Here is a 21192-nt window from a genome sequence, read left to right as displayed (position 1 = left end):
GACGACAGCAGTGAGGCAACAGTGACAGCGCTGCAGCAGCGAAGACAACACAAATCTAGAGGATCAATGGCTAACCGAGGGGTGGGGGTTGGATGAATACAACTTTTCAAGAGACCAAGTGTGACAAAGATCCAAATCTACTAGTCACCGTGCACATGATATCAGGTTACTCATGTACTCATGTCCTGTCAGACTGATACATGTAAAACTAAGCAGAAACAATTGCCAGAAAAGAGTGACAATGTAACACGGTGACAACGGATTCTGGATCCATAAAGAACTCGCCCTGTTAAGCAGCCAGGCACCACCCATCCATGGACGAGTTCACAGAACTTTCAAGCACCCTCCTGAAAGGCTTGCAAGATTTCCAAGCCAGTTATGAATCAAGCAGTTGTTGAGAATTCTCTCGAGCTACCACAACGCGCTTCAAAGCACCCAGCAGTTGTTGGGGCTAGACAAATGTTCACATTATACCATACCATACCTGAGGGTTCGTTGGCAGCCTTGGTACTACTACTTTCATCAGCAGGCGGTGCGGATGTAACACTCGTGGCTGAAGTCTTTTCCGACAGCGCAGTGCTGGAAGAGGTGCTGGAAACGCCAGTGTCAGACGAACGCACCGACGTGCTGTGTTGGTAGTCGGGATGTGAGCGTATTGAACCATTGTCTGACTGGGTCAGTGGGGTTGCCACGGGTATGTTCATCAGAACTAAATCACTGCTGCACATCGAGACATGGACACACACACATGCACGCACGCATGCACACACACACCCACACACACCCACACACACACACACACACACACATACACCCCCACACACACACACACACACACACACACACATGCGCACACACACACACACACACATGCGCACACACATACACAGATGCTGGTCATCTCGTTTGTTCAGTTTCAGATACAGTGAAACCTATCTAAGGCGACCCCTCAAGGGACGAGAAAAAGTGGTCGCCGTGGCCAGGTGGTCTTCTTATCCAGGTTCAGTGGGTCACGTGACCATATCCACATGTGATACATCATTTTGTTCAGTGTATCACAGTGCACACATCTATGCTACTCTAGCACGACTCATATGCCTGGGGTCCTCAGACCTGTCAAGTGTCGTGCATGCACCATGCACATCTACACTTCCTACACTGATGTGTAGATCTACCATGCGTGGTGCACCATGCAATGCATACATTTACATGTACAGTCGAATGTCACTTATCCGGTCGCCAGTTATCCGAGCACGTCGGTTATCCGACAAGCCCGGGAGTGGTAATTTTATGACTCTCAACAGTCAAATTCTTAATTTTTTTGGTATCATTATTATACGGTGTAATATGCATTTACTTGAAGTACATGTAGATGTGGTCAAGTATGCTAACATGTACCGTAAAGTCGCGGATAAAAGCCGGGTTTGCATACAAGCACATCGCGGATAGAAGCCTGAAAATCAACGGGTCAATGCATTATAAGCCTGTCGCGCGTAGAAGTCTGGCTTCTATGCAAACGCGGATCGGGTAGGTCAAGAGTGCATGTGCTATGTACCAGATGTACAGTGCATAGTAAAACTGCCGCCATACCGGTAGTCAGTGGTAAATCTACGAGTGTCGCGCGTAGAAGCCTGGCTTCTATGCAAGCCCGGATCGGCCGATGTGCATACAAGCCTGGCAAAAATATCAGTGGTGCATATAAGCATGGTTTGCATACAAGTCTGGTTTGCATGGAAGCCTGATGCAGAAAGCGGCTTATGTACTTATAAGCCCGGCTTTTATCCGCGACTTTACGGTATGTGTACATGGAGCAATTCATGAATATGCATGAATGTATTTGTGAATATATTTGGGTATTGTGTACATAAATCAGTGAAATCCAGCCATATATGCACATAAAAAATGATATCAGTTATCCAACATGCCTGATTCCCGAAGTGGTCGGATAAGTGACATTCGACTGTACGAGCACCGTGCAACGCGGTCGCGGGTGGGTGGTCGTCGGTCGCCTTATCCGAGCTGTTTTGAATGTGAATGTGTCCGTGATAAGGCAGGGGCGTAGGAGGGGTTTTGGAAGTGGTACGACCGAAGGTCCGTGCGGCCGAAGGCTGTGTTGGAGGGGGGTCCGGGGGACGTCCCCCGGGAAAATTTTGTAAAAAAGACACAAAATCCTGCGTTCTGGATTACTTCTGGCACACTTCAGGCGCAGTGTGCAGTCGAGTCGAGTACAGTACTCAGTACGACTGCACACTTCAGGCGCAGTGTGCAGTCGAGTCGAGTACAGTACTCAGTACGACTGCACACTTCAGGCGCAGTGTGCAGTCGAGTCGAGTACAGTACTCAGTACGACTGCACACTTCAGGCGCAGTGTGCAGTCGAGTCGAGTACAGTACTCAGTACGACTGCACACTTCAGGCGCAGTGTGCAGTCGAGTCGAGTACAGTACTCAGTACGACTGCACACTTCAGGCGCAGTGTGCAGTCGAGTCGAGTACAGTACTCAGTACGACTGCACACTTCAGGCGCAGTGTGCAGTCGAGTCGAGTACAGTACTCAGTACGACTGCACACTTCAGGCGCAGTGTGCAGTCGAGTCGAGTACAGTACTCAGTACGACTGCACACTTCAGGCGCAGTGTGCAGTCGAGTCGAGTACAGTACTCAGTACGACTGCACACTTCAGGCGCAGTGTGCAGTCGAGTCGAGTACAGTACTCAGTACGACTGCAGATGCATGGCAGATCTACGAGTAGATCTACGAGTCTAGAAAATGGTCAAAGTCTGATGCGCATACATGTACATCAACATGATCAAGAGTCATAACCATCATAACCCCCTCGGATCAAAAACAATGGTGCCCTGCCTCGAGACCGGCCTTGCGCTGGTGTGGAGTGTACGCATGACATCAGAAGATCCGATTCCGCTCTACAATACATATGCAGAGCTGGATCGCGATATCGGCGTTGCACACTCTGTATCTGGGGGGGGGGGGTTATGTACTCTTGTGTACATGTACATATGCAGGGACTAATTTACTTCCAAAAAATTGCATAGCAATAATTGCTACACACCCCGACGTTTGCATAGCAACGCAACAATTTTGCATAGCAGTTTTTTTTCGTCGACAATGCAGTCTTCAGTGCACTTCCACTTATACCGTCAACGAACGCCGTGCTGTAATTCCTCAAACCACGAAGCGAGGACGCCTTCTCCTTGCACATCTTGCAAAATATCTTGGTCACAGCTCCACCACTCGACTCTGCGCGAATCCATTCTTTTTTGGGATCAAATTCAGCAATCCACTTGTCCACAGTACCTTGCTTCACAGACATGCCGGCAGTGAAGAGGCTTCATCAATAAGGCTAGCAGAATTTTACAAAGATAAGTCCTGAACGGTCGAGACGCCTACTGCTAGTGAAGCAACGCGGTCTAAATCTCAAAAGCAGGTGAAGTACTTGTCGACACTCGCCTCGTGCTTCCTGGGCTGCACTTCAAGTAAGTAAGTTAGTTAGTTTCCAAGTGCACGTGCTGCGGTGCGCGTGCGGAGATAGTGTGACATATGGCCATGGTCCCGCGGCCCGCGCGTGCGTATGGTGTAAAATCTACCTGCAGTGCTGCAGTGCAGGCTGGACAACCACACACACACAGTCTAATCTAGTCACAGTGCATGGCGCGCCATCTCCTGGCGCCAAACCAGCCACACACACTGTAAAGCTACACATGTGCATGCGCTACGCATGCACTACAAGTCTATGTCCAGGGCCATACTTGGCTAACATGTATGTTGTGTCGCAGTTTACCGCGACTCACTACGAACTTCGAATCGCAGACACTGTGTTTTGCGTCGCAAACTGCGATGCGATACCGGTTAAATTAGTCCCTGATATGTATGCATCGATGGATCCTGATTTTTTTATTACGGTTTTGCACGTTCCAGACGGACCACACTTTTCGAAAAGTGGTACGGCCATGGTCGTACCAGTCGTAGCGGGTGCTACGCCCCTGCAAGGAAATGTGGTCGCCATGGTCGCCATGGTCGCCATATCCGAGTGGTCGCCATTACAGGTTTTACTGTAATAGTATCCACGTTGATACAACCTATTAGCATGTTGAACTTGTTGAACTTAGTAGAACAGTAGTGTTGACTGTAGAATGGTACCCAGACACATAACAATACAGGTGCTATACTCGTCAAGCAGTACCCACACAAATTACAATACAGGTACTCGTACTACAGCACGCATTTCATGTACTGTAAAAGCAGAAATTTTCGGTGTTGTTTTATTTTCGGTAACTTCGGTGCCGAATATTTTTACCGAAAATAAAACGCACCGAAAATTCCGTTACTACCGCCACCGGTACTGTATACATGAAGTACACTAAGGGCATGATCGATTGGGCGAATCCCGAGCAAGTGTGCTCAGAGTGAGCGTGATCGTTTGGTCGAATCCGATCGAATCCGGAGTAGGTGTACTTGGAGTGGAATCCGACCACACCGGCCCCCACACCGGGAGTGGCTGGAGTGGAAATGGACTTTGCCGTTTTTGGACAGCTTTCACAGAATCTTTGTACGATATGCGTATATTTTGCGTACTACACCCTTGTTTTGTTCGATTGGGCCAGCGTTGCTCGGACCACACCGCCTGCTCGCACTCAATCCAGATTTGCCAATCGATGACACCCTAAGTCTTGTAGTACCTGGAAAACGGGTTTTACCGAAAATTTCCCTCCACCGAACCGCCCATTTTGGAGAATACCAAAAATATTACACCACCGAAAAGTTCTGCTTTTACAGTACTTACTGATCGAGATGTTGGGTATCTGTAGTATAAACAATATGCAAAATGGACACAAACAGACGGGCTTAGAATGGCAATACCTGCACAGTAATAATTATATGTTCAATACATCACTAGAGCGCACCATGCATGTTGAAAGGGAGTGGAAGTATTAGTTACACCCGACGATGAGACATGCTTGAACATTGAACTTTGTATGGGCATTGTCTCCATATAAGACCATTATGAGGCGATGGGGGACACCAGTAGCAGTGGCAGTGGCAGTAGCAGCAGTGGTAGCAACAGCAGCAAAAAGAGCAGTAGCCATCTGCAAAACACAGCATATGTTAAAACTCTTACCTAATGTGAGGCCCTTTGCTTTCAATCGTTGCTAGACAGATGCAAGACAAGGTCAACAAGAAGAAAGATGCAACACATGGTGAACAATATCAAGCAATAGAAAAATGGACTCGAATGGAGAGCCAAGGATTAAAATTAAAAAGAAAGGACAGAAGGTTTGCATGTTATCCGTAGATGTTCTACAATGAAATTAGCAAGATACTGATAAGTCAGAACATGCAACTGTTAGCACAATACTGACTAAAGTGTTACCAACAGTACATAACCCCCAAAAGTGTGCAACTGCCTGCACAACCTCTATTATATGCTGTGCTGCGACGGCAGAACTTCACATCACGTGACATGGTTCAAAAGGTTATGCTGGCAAACAGTGCAAAGTGACCACAAGAGAGTTGTACCCAAAGCAGGGCTGCGCACAACCCTGTGTCTATCATGCACAGAGTGCAAATAATGTGTACGGGTTCATCACGTGATGTGAAGTTCTGCCGTCGCAGACCCCATAGCTGGAGTTGCACACTCTTGGGGGTTATGTACTCTTGGTGTTACTGACATTCAACGACCTAATGCTTAACTCCATCACACCTTGAATGCGGAAACCAACAGCCTTCCAGCTTCGAAGGTTCTGAGATTCTAACTTAGGGCTGGCTTCCACTGCGGCTCCGCTGCACGTCATCTGCAGCATGAAACGTCATCATTACCATAGTGACTGCGGCTCGAGCTGGTGCAGCGATGTCGTGGCTCACCACCAGCTTTCGCGTCGCGGGTTGATCAAAAACTGTTCACCGCAGTCGCGGCTCGGCCTATTTCCTGTACTTTGCATTGTTTTATACGTGGGAATTGGATTTTTTCGATTTCGCGCACGCAGGCAGGTAATACGTCATCAAAAAAAAACCTCGAGCTCGATCGCGGTCCCGCGAATGTCGAGTGTCAATGGAACTATGCTGCTCCGCTGAAAGCCGCAGCTTTAGGACGTGCCGCGGAGCAGTGGAGCCGCAGCGGAACCCAGCCCTTATGGTTCTAATTTACCTTCCCAGTATGTGATGTAATTTCATAACTTAGAACCTTGCAAGTTAGAAGGCTGTTGGCGGACGTGATGAAGCTAAAAATCAGGTCGTTGAATGTCAGTACCACTTTAGTCAGTATTGTGCTAACTGTATACCCATTGCGGATTGGATCAATTTGTCTACTGTGATTCACTCCCTGGTAGCAAACTCAATTCCAAGTGTCTCCATGTATGTATGTGTGTCACTGTGTGTGTGCATGCGTGTGCGTGCGCTATGTGCACATGTATATGTTTGGGGGGGGGGGGGGGGGGGGATCCTTTGGTGCCCGGATGAGAAAGTTCTACTGTAATATAATACAAGCTGTGAAAAGCAGACCTGGTATTCCACAAGTAATGACAGACATTGATGCAACGCGGTGAGATTGGCCTATGAGGAAAGCAGACACACATGACAAGATACGCACATGCACAAACACGAGCATACACCCACACACCCACATGAGCAGTGAGAAAGTGAACAATGAGACACACTGTAAGCATACAATGTATGCGTGCAGACAGCGTGTACACATCTGGTCACAAGTGCATGTAGGCCACAACATCTTACAGGTCCTAAGCAAGGATAAAGTACGGCCAACAGAGCACAGCACACTAGAAGTTGGTCAACAGAGTCAATCACTGTTCGCTAGATCACAGAAATAAAACTTTCGAATACATTTGTTTGCTGCTCAGTTCGGAGATGCTGGGACTGCCTGAAGTACATCACATACTCCTGCCAGTGACATAACCAATGGGAATGCTATCATGCTGAAGTTGGGTAACCGTGGAGTTGGAATACGGATTATTTGTCCTATCAACTAGACAATAGCAGCCCAGAGTGTGAAGCACAAATGGGCTGTCACAGCGAAATTCTGAAATTACATCATTTTAGTGATGTAGTGAGTACAAACAGGTCTCCTGCCGCACAACTGCAGCTCAAGTGTACACACTACGCCACTTCCCGCTGCATATCTGCACCGACTATGATGAAATCCAGGAGTTTCGCCCTGGCACTGTGGCAGACACCCATGCGGAGAAAGTCACAAGCTGCACACTCTCAGCCTACTACCAAGAGTACATAACCCCCCAGAGTGTGCAACTCCACTATGGGTGCTGTCCCGACAGAATTTCAAGTTGACGTCATTTTGATGATGCAATGCGCACTGTACACGGATTATCAGACGAATCCGGAACCTGTGGTTGACCGAAGCCGATCGATCCTGTACAAATTATTGCAAAGAAAAACGTGTGATGCGTTGACACCCGTACACATGTTGTAAATCACTGCTGCAAGGAGCATTGCGTCATAAATAATGACGTCAACTTGAAATTCTGTCGGGACAACAGGGTATGTGGGAGTTGCACACTCTGGGGGGTTATGTACTCTTGCTACTACTAACAGATTTATAGGAGTCTTGTGCACGGTTGGCATGGAGACGAGAAATTTGTCCTGATGATATAACCGAATAAAGCAGAACCATGGCCCACTGTCACTGCACAGACCTGGTGAAGCTTTCACAATTCATGAAGTCAGATTTCACCAGGTGCACTCAAACATCTCTTATCCGGACGCCTCGGATACGGGCACGTCTCTCTACCGGGCACCTTCAGCTTGAGTTCCTATGGCAAAATGCTTCGAATTTGGGGATTTTGAACCTTTTTTCGTATGCACAATTGCTTATTTTGTCACTGCCAACTTGTGTAATCCACACATTTTCATCCATGGATTCTTTATTATCCTGGTCATGTGTAATACGTGCCAAATTAACTTCCTCAAAAACTGATATAATTATTATGAGTTACCCTGAGATACGGGCAAACCTGAGATACAGGCAGTGCCCAGAATCCCGGATAAGAGACGTCCGAGTGTACGACTACACGGTTACAGAGATGTTACGGCTAATACCCGTACAGTGGATCGCGGAGTACAGAGATTGCCCGTCTGTAAACGAATACACCCCCAGCAACAGAGGCCCATACACTTGGGCTCAATGCAAATGCATGACCATACTAACGTACTGCATTTCCCCGAAAATAAATCGCACCTTTTTACACTGAACTTCAAGGGCAAAGAAGAGTGACATCCTACTTATATGCATGTATTGAAACAATGCGGTTCAAACCTCAGAGTGGGGGTGCGACTTAAAATCGAGTGCGCTTTACAATCGGGGAAATATGGTACATGTACATTCACGTGTACACCGCAGAACATTGTAATACAGTAAGACACAGTCATGTGCCAGGATCTAGGCAGGCCCTGGGTATGCACATGAATTGCACTAGTATGTGTCAAGGTCAGCTCATTTCCTGTCTCTCAGACACAGACACTCATACACTTAGTCATACAATGATACATACACATACACACACCTGCAAAATGCCAGCATGAGACAGCCAAACAAGAGTCTTCACTTTTTGTTTTCTTCATTGCCAGACACCTTGTCATTCGATCGCGACTCCTTTGACACCCACTCCGGATATACATGTACATGCACATAGTAGTCATACACTTGGTTGTATGCAATCCGTGTGCCACACATCTACACCCCATGGCTAGTCATGAAGGTCATCGCAGATTATCTGTCCCATACCATGGAATGTAGGGGAAAGAAATCAGACATTGAACTAATTGTAGGGTTTGGAAGCAGGCTACACACAAATGCCCACAGGTGCTCCACAACTGGCTTTACACTAGAACGAGTGAAAGGCCAACAAAGAAAAGCACCCACACCAAAGCCAGGTAAGAACGCACACAGCTAAAATCTAACTGCAGACGCAGTTGCAGAGAACACCTCTAGAAGGGACATGTGCACTGAACAATGATACTGTACAGCACAAATGCCGTGTAAGCAATCACTCACCGGCAACATTACACACAGCTTACACACAGCTGCAGGCCAGGGGCCCAGACACAGCAGCTAAGCAGCTGCTTCACAAAGTTTCATGCACACTTCACACAAAGTCTGCATAGCAGTGCACCTATACGCACACCATAGTACATGAACACACAAGGGAAGACTTGATGTTTGATGCACAATTTATGCACAATACCGGTAATATATTTCAGAAGTTTCTAGCTTCTCAAGTGCAACAGGGCAAAGAAAATACAGTACAGTATGTACAAAGGTCTATAAATGTTCCAAGCAGGCTACCAGCACTCAAAAACAGAAGGAAAGAAAGCGAGAGAATAATAGACAGCAAAACGAAAATCGGACAGAAAAAAAGAAGGTTGCGCGGTACAATAACATATTAATAATATTAATATAATAATAATAATATATCCATCTTCTGTTATGCTCAATTAAAGTTGTAAAAATGCGTTCAGACAAGACAACAAAAGGGAGACACTAGTAGGCAAAGGTGAACACAAAGGGAAGATAGGGTAAGGACAACAATCATGCTCGACTCAGCTTGGCAATGACACGTATCAATGCTCGGTTCTCTTCGCGCACCTGCTTTAGCTCCTTCTCTAATGCACCAACACGATTCCGATCCTTGTCAAATGTCTCATACATTGACTCGAGCTGCTTCTCTAATGTTAGCAGGCGCGCCGAACACCTGGGCACAACAGGGGAAAGAATGGAAGATTGAAGTTGTTTGACAAGAGACTCAACGAAGGATGGCCACTGCCACTAAAACACAAGCGCACACACAACAATTCACACAAAAGATTAAAAAAAAGAGAAACAAGGCCAGAACAAATAAATCAAGGCGATACAATTTCTTCATATACACAAGAAGCATAGAAACTGTGGATAGCAACAAGTCCTACTCCTACTCCAAACAAAAACAAACACGTATCCAAGAATATCAGCCAACACCATCATACATGTAGCCCTCCTTCTAACAATTTCCACAAACTCATCCTTCAAAGCATACATATTCACAACACTAGACGTCTACTGAAGTCTCTCTTCACAATTCACACCCTTAGCAAAGAATGGTGGCGCTATTTTCTATGGTGCCGACATACATTTAAGCTGTCGCGGAAAAAGCTACGTTTAGTGCGCAACTCGTTCACCAGAAAGCATGATATCAATGTGTACGATACTGGTGTGATGTAAAATGTCACGCAAAGTGCATGTGATTACGGCATAGAGTGTACTCCACACTGTGCTAAACTAGCATTGAGTAGATATGCAACTTGCGAAACAAACTCGAATCCCGGTATTTTACCAGTGCCACACTATCATTTAGAGAATAACGCACTTCGCTAAGGGTGACAAATACCAATTGCAACTCGTAACAGGCATGGTGGTGGCCTGGCACAAGCGAAACTTCCAAGTTGGTTTAGTTTCTCAACATAACTGTATAGCCGGTGGTAACGCGAACATGAGTACTTTTTACTACCGTATTTTTCAGAGTATAGTGCGCACCCCCAATCTTCATTGGGGGTGCGCACTTCAATCTTCATTGAAGTACATGCATTTCATATTCGGAGCATAGTGCGCACCTGCGATTTAGGGCCTAAAATAGCACATCTAAAGTGCGCACTATACTCCGGAAAATACGGTAGTGACTTCGGAAGCCTACAACATCTACTAGAGTGATTTCTCCAGGGACTGATCAAGAAATGTAGGAGTACTGTTCCTACATTGTCACTACTGTAGATGCACATAGAACATGGACCCAGTGAGGGCAGTCAGTGAACAAGGCCAGGGCAAGACTAGTAAGACAAGTGACACAAAGAAGCAGACAGCACTTGGCACAAAACAGCTCGGCCCCACTCCCCTGGTGTGCTGCAAGACACCATGACTAAAACGTTCCACCGTAATGTGCGAAAGGCCTTCGGATGTGCAAATACAGGGCACAAAGCATGTACACCACACACAGTAGTACAACTACAAAACTTAATTAGGTGAGAGGAGCAAACACAGTTTATTTACAACAAAGTGCTAAACAGGGCTACTACTCGGTACACTCTCAGTGACAGTCTCACCGCCTGGCGTTACGACCAAGCCCATCCTCACCAAAAGAAGTGTATGCCACCCCACTGATCCCATTACAATCTTCGCAGTGGCTCCGAAAGCAAACAGTGCACACAAAAACTACGAACTATGAACAGAACAAACATGCACAAGTCCGCCGTTGACACTATGCAACACACAACCAATGGCGTGTCAAAAGCAACCAAAGACAGAGCTGACCAAACATGCACAATAATGTACTTACACACAATAATCGGTGGACTGGGATTGCTCCTCACTGGATTCAGCAACAGATATTGCTGCTGATCTTCTGGATCGTGTTGTTTCCACTTCAGGAGTCTCGGGAGTCTCACCCTCCGTTTCCACTTCACCTTCACTTGCAGAATGTTCCCAACCGGCTAGATCCGCAGGAGTAATACCACCAGTTTGCCGCCGCTCCGCACGTGAACGTCTTGTAGGCCGCCGCTTGTTCTTTGAGTCTTTGCTCAGTTGACTGATGCGCGCAGCCGTTGAGCTACTTCCACTTGTGTTATTTGTAGTAGGAGCAGTTGTGTCGGCAGGGCTTCCTTCAACGGCTTCCACATGCTCATCATTCTCAGGCGCTGTTTGTTCTGACGGTATTCCATCACCATCACGACTTACCCCATCCTCGTCCGAGATTGCATCCGGTGACGCTGCTGCACCACCCGCTGCTGCGTGAAGGTCTTCGATACGTACATGCTGCGTTACACGCCGGGTTTCTCTGCTACGTCGCGCCTTTTGGCGCCGCTTAGTCTCGGGTTCATTTGTAGAGTAATCCGGAGGAACTATCACTTGCGACGTTAAAGATGGTGATCGGTTAAGCTTAGGCTGCTCGCCACTCTGTAACACAGGAATAGCACCTGTGGCTGAGGCTGGGGCTGAAGCAACATTCTTGTTAGACGAGTCGAACTTTGCACGAAGGTCTTCAACGGAGGGACGACGATCAAATGCAGCTTTCACAGTACTAGACGGGGGTGTGGATTGAGCCGTTGTAACGGGAGTAACCTCTGGTGGAACGACCCTTCTCCCTGCCAGCGTTGGACTAGTTCCAGCACTGCTTCCAGATCTCTCTAATAAGTCCACTACTGCTGGCTCAGCTGCTGGTGTTGCCATTGCTTTCTTAGGACGTGGAGCACGTTTACTTTGGGCTTCCTTCAGCTCTTCAAGCCTGTCTGTGAGGTCTGCATCTGCAACTTCCAAACAAGTCTGGCCAAGATTGGAGAGTGCAGTGAAGTCTGCATCATAGTCCGCCAGAAGCTCACAAGCTCGCTCTTGTTTCCAGTGAGCAGCTGCATGAAGCGGGGTCCAGCCATCATCATCACGCCGATTCACGTCCATGCCCGCCTCGAGCAAAATTTCGACCACATCGTCATAACCCTTGGCACAAGCGACATGAAGGGGAGTCGCACCAAATCTTAGAGGTTCTGCACAATGTGACACTCCATTATCTCGAACACGCTTCGCATCCTCAAGCATCAACTCGTGTTCGGCGTTTCGTGCATGGTCCAGATCGATGTTTCGGTCTCGGACGGCGTTTTGAAGCAGAACTAGACACTCGTTATCGTCGTCACATAAATCTTGCGGAATCTGGCCATCGGCATTGGCGGCCGTTATGTCAGCACTATGTTCGATAAGAAAAGTTACAATTTCGGACTGATCACAGCTTGCTGCTGCATGAAGTGGCGTCCAACCTTCGTTGTCTCTAGCATTTACATCAGCTCCATGCTCAACAAGGGAGCGCAACATCTCTAAATTTCCATCTATACAACACTGATGGTGTGCCGTGAGTCCATCAGCAGTACTGCTATTCGGATCAGCACCATTTTTGAGCAAATAGACAGTCTCCTCGATGTCACCACTCTGACTAGCAGCCAGGAACACAACACCTGAAGGGAAGGCTACACTCTTGCGATCAGAATTGGATTTATTCGAGTTCACTGGTTTGATCGACGAGCTGTCAGAGCTATAATTATCAGTCCAACGCTTGATCGCCTCTCTCCGGACATTGGACATATTCGCCATAGTGCGAAGCTAATGAAATAGGAACTACAACATCGGGCGAGTGAATGCAACAGATATTCCTTCCCACGTTCTTCAGCAATGTTGAAAGACTACATACAGCAAGAAAGTGTCACTTCATGCAGAGGTAGGCCACGACAAGCCTGATGCTGCATCAACTTGGCAGTTTTGCGCCAGTACGCATGCGCAAAAGCGGGATTACACACAACGGTCACATGGGCAAATCCACAAACAGTAGTGAAACTGCCTTGTGAAGCAAGCGCAAAATCTAAACTCCTAGGTTTCCAAGAGGGTTTTGCTAGCTTTCACAAAGATTTGCACGGAGTTTTCCAAAATGAAGGCACATTCCGGTCGGTACAGCGGTGTTGGAGATTGATTCGCAAGAAACAAACAAGGAGTTGCTGGACTCGCAAATGCAGTGGCTGACTTGTCGACATCAACAAATAAAGCGAAGGTCAAAAGATTCAAAAGTACTACAACTACAGTTTTGGCACTTTCTTGCAGAAGATCAAGAACCTAACAGAGTCGTTCAAAGCTTTGAATAATGGCTGCCCTCTCAGAGACAGAAGCCTAACAAGAGCGTCACCTAAACATACACTTGTAGATGTACGTCGGCGTATGAAGCCTGGCCTTTGCTGCTGTCCAGTGCCCAAGTGAACTAGTTGACGTAGTGGCCCACTGTGGCTTCTGAACGCAAATTCGACCTCCTACTGTCTCCTTTCTGCCTGGAGCTGCTTCAGGCTCTTCGGCTGACACTTTGGACTCGACGAACGAGATCCCGTTTTGATAGAACATACAAAAGTGATCCACTGCGCTGGCAGACGTGAGTAGAGCGAGAGGTGATGTGATACATGACAATGGCAGTTAGTGGACCGAAATAATAGCATGTGATACAAGGGACTTCTCTCAAGACTGGAAAGGCTGAGTTAGCTCGTTGGTAGTTTGATTTGCAACGTGGAGTACGTTCTAGGTTAAAGGTGTACTTTGGTGAATTGGCTTCTTGCTTGACAATTCATCACACAGGAAGTTGTCCATGGAGCTTGTACAATGAAGTGTGGTGTGTTGCACAATGTCAGTGGAGGGAAATATTTTGTAACTCTGCGTGTGTGTTGAAGGGCCACGTTTGTGGGCCTACACTACACTCAGTAGTAAAAGAGGGGTTGACATGCACATGAATCATTATTATCAGTGCACATTAAATTTTGATAGTGTGGATGTTACATATCGTTCCTACCTGTGTGTGTCGGATGAAACTGTGGAATTATTTTGATTCATGTACGTATCATTCCTCTGGACATGCCTCGGGAAGTGTTTCGTCTGGAAAGTTAGTTCAGAATTGTGCCTACAGCTACAGTAGGGGCACTCAGCAACAGTGAGCCGTGTAACGTTACAAAGATTGATGCATAATGAGGCACAGGCACTCTCTTTAGAACGATTGCTTTGTGTGCATACATGTACAATACTGCATGTATGTGCCCATGGCCATATCCATGGGACTAATGACTATGTGCGTACTGCAGTACAACTGAGAGCATGATGGGCATCACGCTGTTTATGCAGTAGCTAGCTGCAGGGAAACCTGGGTATAGAAGAGCAGCGATGCATAGCACACAACAATGGAAGCCCATATGTACTTCCTTCCTCAGTTCCTGCACTGCTGAGACAAGCCTCGGGTCTGACACAAGAGGCTGCCTGCAAGATGTCACGCCGTACCAAAGTTCGGAAGTGCATATGAAAATACACGCGCTTATGGGTGTCAGGCAATCTTTTAGTACATGTATCCCCCATTTTGATCTGATTCGTGTCACTGGCCAGTTGAATGTAGCAGCGTAGCCCGAACATACTACTACCGTAAAGTACCGCCAGAGCGCCCCACCTTGATTTTACAGCCAGAGAAAGGAAAATCGTATGGCAGAGTGCAACGAAGTGTGTACGATGTGAGAATCTTAGTGTACTAAGGTCACACTTGGCAGGTTTTTGTGTGGAGCTTGTGTCCACTCGAAGGTACGGATTGACTGCAAACCGTGCAATATGTATACAAGGTTCATGTCGTATGACCTACAGACAGCAGACCACCTCCACGCTACGACCACGAAAGGATGAGATGGTGGGGCGCTCTGGCGGTACTTTACGATATTATTACTTGCCAGTGCATCACAGTCATGAGTCTGCATGTAGCACAGACTGTCAAGATGTTCCATTGCCTAAAAACAACATTTGAAAGGTGTTTATTTTTAAGCTGCCAATTTCGTCTTACGCATGCTGCTGCTGAACTCAATAGTATGCTTGATGGTGTGCCTTGGATGTAGAAAGAGCTCTACAGTGCGTTTCACAAGTACAAACCATATGAAGGGTCCGTTTGCCCCACGTCTAATGTTTCAGGTACATATAAAATCATTTTCGGACAACGGATGTTTGTTTTCGAAACTATGAGAGATACTGCAACAACTGTCTGAGAAGAGTCCTCAAATTGGCTCAAGATTTTGTCCGAAACCTCGACAAATTTGAAGTACATTTAGAGTGTTCGAAACGGTCTGGTGGTCTATGCTTTAGAAATGCACTGTAGGTGACAAGGGCGGGTATCAATTGTGCGTCATGCGCATCAATAGTGAACAGGGGCAAGTTACAGTCAGTTGGCAAGCATGTCGGTTGTCAACTGTGAGGGAATGGTTATCTACATGTACATATACTGTCATCTTTTAAATCCTCCCTTTTGGTCGGGCTCACATGAAGTCTTATAACTTACTTTTTGTAGTTGCGAGGATTGGGAGAAAGGACAATGTGAATTTGGAAGAGGTTTTTTTAGACCGTATGGCTACATGTGTACATCATGATTCAATTGCAAGTATGCAACTGAACTGTTCAGCACAATGACTAAGTGAAAGATGGCATTGTAACCTTTACACTAGTTTACAGTGCCTTCAGGGTCCAGGCTCTGTTCTGGAGTAACGTATTCCCTGGGTGTACTGTTGCACACCATGAAAGAAAACGAAATTGTCAGAGCGCTGCACCAGTATGCAACTCAGTATTTGTATTTGTACTAGAGCTGGGGCTGATCCCAACGGTGGCTTACTCGTAAGTATGAATTTCACGAGCACGCCTGTAGATGGCTGGCTGCATTCACTGGTTGAGATGGCTCAGTCACAGTGGTTATTGATCACGGTATACTACAGGGCGCTAAACTGGAACAGCCAGTTTAAATCATTGTACTTTATTTTACCAATGAAGTGACAAATGAATAAACCACACCTGGTGCTGGTAATCGTCAGACTGACGCACCCTGTCCCCTGGCATTGCATGTCAACACATACCACGGACAGTATGTATATGAGCCATGCAGGGCCCACACACGCATGCATTCAGCCGAGCACCGGCACAAGGGACAAACGACTTGACAAATAACTTGACATGCGCTGGCTTGTCAAGCGTGCCTGCCGGGTATGGGCGTAATAGCACTGGCACAGCTGCATCCCGTGATAATGCAATCATGGCACTGCAAGGCATGTTTCGTTGACTGCTAGCTGTCAGTCACATGCACACACACACACACACTTGTACTTGTTGCTCACTGCCAAAACTGGTCACGTGGGTCTCCCCGGGAGAGGGGAGAGAGACTCAAAACACACACATACACACACACTCGTCTTCTTTACCAACACCCAGACCTGACACTGCTACAGATCCATAACAATGCCTTATAGAGGGCACAGCTTAGCGATCTGTTCATCTACCGTGGAACGTGTCGGCCACTCAGCATACTGATGACCGTGAGAACTATATTGTCAGAGTTTGACAGTCCCAAAACGTTACATGTAAACGTAAAACAACGCATGGTAGATCTACATCTAGCACCCTGAATCACATGAACTCACTGAAGACGCATGGCGGAAGGCTCTACGTACCCGTACTTGGTCATACTTCTGCCAGAACATGTAATAGAAAATTCTGCTGTGGGTAAGTCCAACACAGTTTACAGTGGTGTCTTACACTATAGTTATCTTCTATTGGTTTCCATGCTGCTGGACTCAAGAAAAAGAAAAAAAACTACCCGCTGACCAACTGAGCTGCAGCTCAGGACCCTCACCATATTTGTTCTAAGCTGTTTACCTCGGTGACTATTCACGAGATGGTATGGGACTTAACCTGAGTATCCTATACATTGTATAGGATACTCAGGCCGGGCGGCACATATGAACGTAGTGCCAATTATTTACAGGGCATGCGCTCTATACATACAGTGTGCATGTCGCACACACTTTCGAGCTGATGCTGACGCGTGTCCTACGCATCTTGGCCGTTCACGTGGCACGGATACTGGAGCTGCACACTCGTGGGATAATGCACTTTTGGCAATGCAAGCTGCCCATGCAGTACACAAACATTAATTACTCACCCAGAGATTTTACAGGGAAAAAGATCGACCTACAGTAGAGAAGGATGGGTCCAATTTGGTAGACCGTCACTGGCAGGAGTATGGCAGCTTCAACACGATGGAGAGTAGGTTGTGTTCGCGACCATTCACATACACACACAAACTACATGAACTTACTTGAGCCGTCGCTTTCATCAGCAAAACATTCTGTAGTGGCAGAAGAGCGCGCATGCAAACAAATCCAGGTACACTATCAGATGCTGCTGAAGCACACATGTTTCAGAATGGCGCTCCCGTTTACTAATGACCTGCATCATACTCACACATTGTGAGTAACAATACGGGAATAACACACAAATCCGACTAAACACGTACCGAGTAGATATCAAACATGGAGTACAATCATGCACAGTCAAATTTGCAAGAAATTCCGCCAGACAGCAGAAATCGTGCAAGGTCACAACAAGGCCACACGTTTTTATTTCTATGTTTCTCGTCACCTGAAAATCTAAAAACGTATGCGAGAGGTGGAAAAAAATGACCGAAAAATAAAAAAAAGTTTATTAGACCGTTGTTCACACTAAAATCTACGAATGCACCATGCAAAATAGCATCCATAGTTAACAACTATAACTGTAGTATGTGTTAGGAGCTTCTGTTACAATCTGTGCATGTGCAGCTAGATTGTGCACAAACAATGCCGACCTCGCATCATGTGTCGCGCAGGCCAGGTCACATTATGTACATGTGCTTGAGTTTGCTGGTCCCCACATGCAGTCAATGCAGCACAGTTTTTTTTCTTTTTTTCCTCCAGACTCCTGAATCGTATGCGCGCGGGTGACGAGAAACATAGAAATAAAAACGTGTGGCCTAATAACTGTTAGTGACAATATGTGAGGTGCTGAGCCCGTATGCACCCAGCTGGTTACCTACTGGAACTGGATCCACAAAAGTTTCATGCTTTCTGCAGTGCTACTACATCAGTATGTCAACTCGGAATTCGGTCACTACGGAAAAAATTGCTAAAAGACGCTGATAAGCGAACAACTTAAAAAATAATAACGTAGCAGTGATAATGTTCAGACCTTGCTTTCAATCAAACCAGGCTTCTAATCAAGCAGCATTGTCGACGCAAACACTCACCGGGTCGGAGTGAACGTCCGTGGCACCAAACTTGCGCAGTGCCTTGACATTCTGTTCAAGCAGCGCACGCAGCTCTTGCTCCTGCTGGCTGGCCAGAGCGCATGCCTGGTGAATAGGCTGGAGTGCACCCATGTCATCTGGCATGGCTGCTGCAGGCAACGATGTGACTGAAGACGAAGTTGAGTGAGTTGATGACAGCTGAGCAGTGGTCAGTTAAAGCAGTGGGTGGTATAATATAAGCATGTTAGGTGCATTTTTAGAAAGGGTCCCGATAACAAAGTCTTCTGTTGTGAAGTTCTCATTATTGGGTGAACTTCTGTATATTTAGGATTGCACTAATCTGGCCAAATAAACCCATCAGCTACAACTAGACTTTGAAAGCAAGTCCTTGCCCTTTAGCACAACAAAAACTCTAGTCTTTTTTTTCAATTACATGTGCAGCATATCCATACATCTTCACTCTCCAAACTCTGTTTTGAGAAACATGTGCAGCATGTTTGATCTTGGGTTTTCCATTATTATTATTTGCTATGGCGACCCCCGTAAGTCCACGTAACTGGCAGGGCAGGGTTGGGCCTTTTCTTTTTTTTAAATGTTGAAGCGCGGCAAGGGTCCGTCCCAATTCGTTTTGTGAAGAAGCAGTTTCTTTGAGCTGCGATGCAATTTACACCATGTGATGGTAAACAAAGAATCATGAGATCATCCCAAGACGATCTCACATCATATTTCAGAATGCCCTATCCATACGACTTGAAAGCGCTGAAATCAAACATGACTGGGTAGTCATAATTTCACGTAAAATAACCAATTCCGGATTCACTCTTCGGTGGGTTTGTACGGCATACCGTGGGCAAATAGCGACCGGCTCTCATGTTGCATGGTGGTGTGATTCTTATGCAGCAACATTGCCCCCACCCCCACTCCATCCTTAAAAAGACAGCATTACTCCTTATCGCGATTCAGATCTTTGTAACTAAAATCAATCTCGTAAAAGCCCACGACCAACACTGAGGCCACATTGGCACGACGAAGCTGACGTAAAATTGTCATGCAAGACCGACGGAAGCAGTTACACCATAAACATTCATACTTTGTGTGAGATATGGGGGGGGGGGGGGGGGTACACATGACCTCCTGGCCAGCAAACATGGGTTGGTGGCCACTGAAACAGTTGGTTACCCTGCCCCTGTATTGTAGACTTGTTGCATGCGGGAAGGATGACAAGTAAAATTCAAGGTAATCAAATGCATACAAGTTCGTACCTTCTTGAAATCCCAGTTCCGCTTCTTGCTCATGGACGCATGCGGGGAGGTTTCCCGTGATTTGGACGACTTCTTCCGCTCACGGTCGCCAATGGATGGTGCAGACGTGACAGCACCAACTGCTCCATCTGGCTGGGTGCGTGAGCGAGATCCTTGCCCACTCATAGTTGCTGGGTACCAATACAAGAGAACACATCAACAAAGAAAACATCAAAAGTTTGGCCTATAGAAATGAATTTTCTATTTCATTTGTTCATCACGGTACTATGTCGGCATCATTTGTTTTATTCATAGCCTTGTAACAAAATGAGCTTTTCCAAGTGCTCTGTTTCACCCTGATGATGCGCCATGCCCGACAATTCAATGAACATTTCAAGCGACGTACATGTATGCACCAAAGACTGCATACGAGTGAGTGTTTGAGTTGAGGAACCCTAATGGAAATGAGGGCACTAAAAGGGGGCCCATCCATCAAAATTTGTAATAGCAGTCTGCACATACTCTGGATGGAAGCATGCCAGCTGGCGGGCAGAACTGGAAAGTTCTGATATGTTAGAAAGATTGCCTCTACTGAGTGCACCTAGCAGTCAGAGTCGGGTGGCAGCACGGATCATGTTATGCATCCCAACCACGCTAGGGCTTAGATCTTGCAGCTGACTAGGTTAACGTTAGGACTCAGGAGTCACATGGTGTGAATATGCAATTACAGACACATCTGTATGTTGCAATGTGAGAAGCTTTCACCGCATGCAAAATCATTTCGGTGTTCTGAAGAATTGCACTGGTTCACGATGAGAAGCTTTCACGATCCCACCTCCCAAGTTGGCTCATGTGTGGTCCACAGTCAGTGCACAGAGCAGTTTGCGGCGACTTACCTCACCAATACATGATGGTGGCGAAAACAGCGAACTAAATCTCTAGCGAAAGTTTCTCACTTTACAGTAGTGTACACCATAATGGCAGCAGTGTCATGCAACAGTACCAGTACAGGCACCAGTACAGGTAGCAGTACCAGTACATGTAGCAGTACCAGTACATGCAACAGTACCAGTACAGGCACCAGTACAGGTAGCAGTACCAGTACATGTACAGGTCTACCCTTGTTAGTATGACATCGGTTACAACCTCATTAGCAGCCAACGAACAAAATTCCCTGATGCCTGAAAGTCGCACATGCAAGTCCGGATAGTAGATAATACTGGCTATAAGACAAGCATTTTGAAATCCCCGGGGTTGTCAACTGACGAGAGTAGACATGTAGGAGGGTTAGT

General features: G+C 46.6%; 2 protein-coding genes across 3 annotated transcripts in view; both read right to left on the bottom strand.

Annotated features, from left to right (window-relative positions):
• LOC135822282 (oxysterol-binding protein-related protein 9-like) overlaps positions 1-21192 on the bottom strand; it is a 40786-nt gene that overhangs the window by 11861 nt on the left and 7733 nt on the right. The window contains exons 8-14 of one of the 2 annotated variants that reach the window (XM_065335014.1): positions 19922-20091; positions 18660-18857; positions 17694-17723; positions 6514-6564; positions 5135-5165; positions 4799-4817; positions 485-720 (exon numbers count right to left, since the gene is read on the bottom strand). In XM_065335014.1, coding sequence (XP_065191086.1) covers positions 485-720; positions 4799-4817; positions 5135-5165; positions 6514-6564; positions 17694-17723; positions 18660-18857; positions 19922-20091 — 735 coding nt within the window. The remainder of the gene's footprint in view (positions 1-484; positions 721-4798; positions 4818-5134; positions 5166-6513; positions 6565-17693; positions 17724-18659; positions 18858-19921; positions 20092-21192) is intronic. The other variant, XM_065335015.1, reaches the window with a different exon arrangement.
• LOC135822283 (protein phosphatase 1 regulatory subunit 12A-like) lies at positions 9196-14250 on the bottom strand. The gene is made up of 2 exons (XM_065335016.1): positions 11349-14250; positions 9196-9734 (listed from the first exon to the last, which is right to left on the bottom strand). Exons 1-2 carry the CDS (start codon positions 13145-13147, stop codon positions 9572-9574), a joined length of 1962 nt encoding a protein of 653 aa, XP_065191088.1. The 5' UTR covers positions 13148-14250; the 3' UTR covers positions 9196-9571.

The sequence above is a fragment of the Sycon ciliatum genome, chromosome 8, assembly GCF_964019385.1.
Source record: "Sycon ciliatum chromosome 8, ocSycCili1.1, whole genome shotgun sequence".
In the NCBI taxonomy this organism is placed as follows: Eukaryota; Metazoa; Porifera; class Calcarea; order Leucosolenida; family Sycettidae; genus Sycon; species Sycon ciliatum.
Note: the sequence above shows the minus strand (reverse complement) of the source record. Positions and strands in the feature narration are given on the sequence as shown.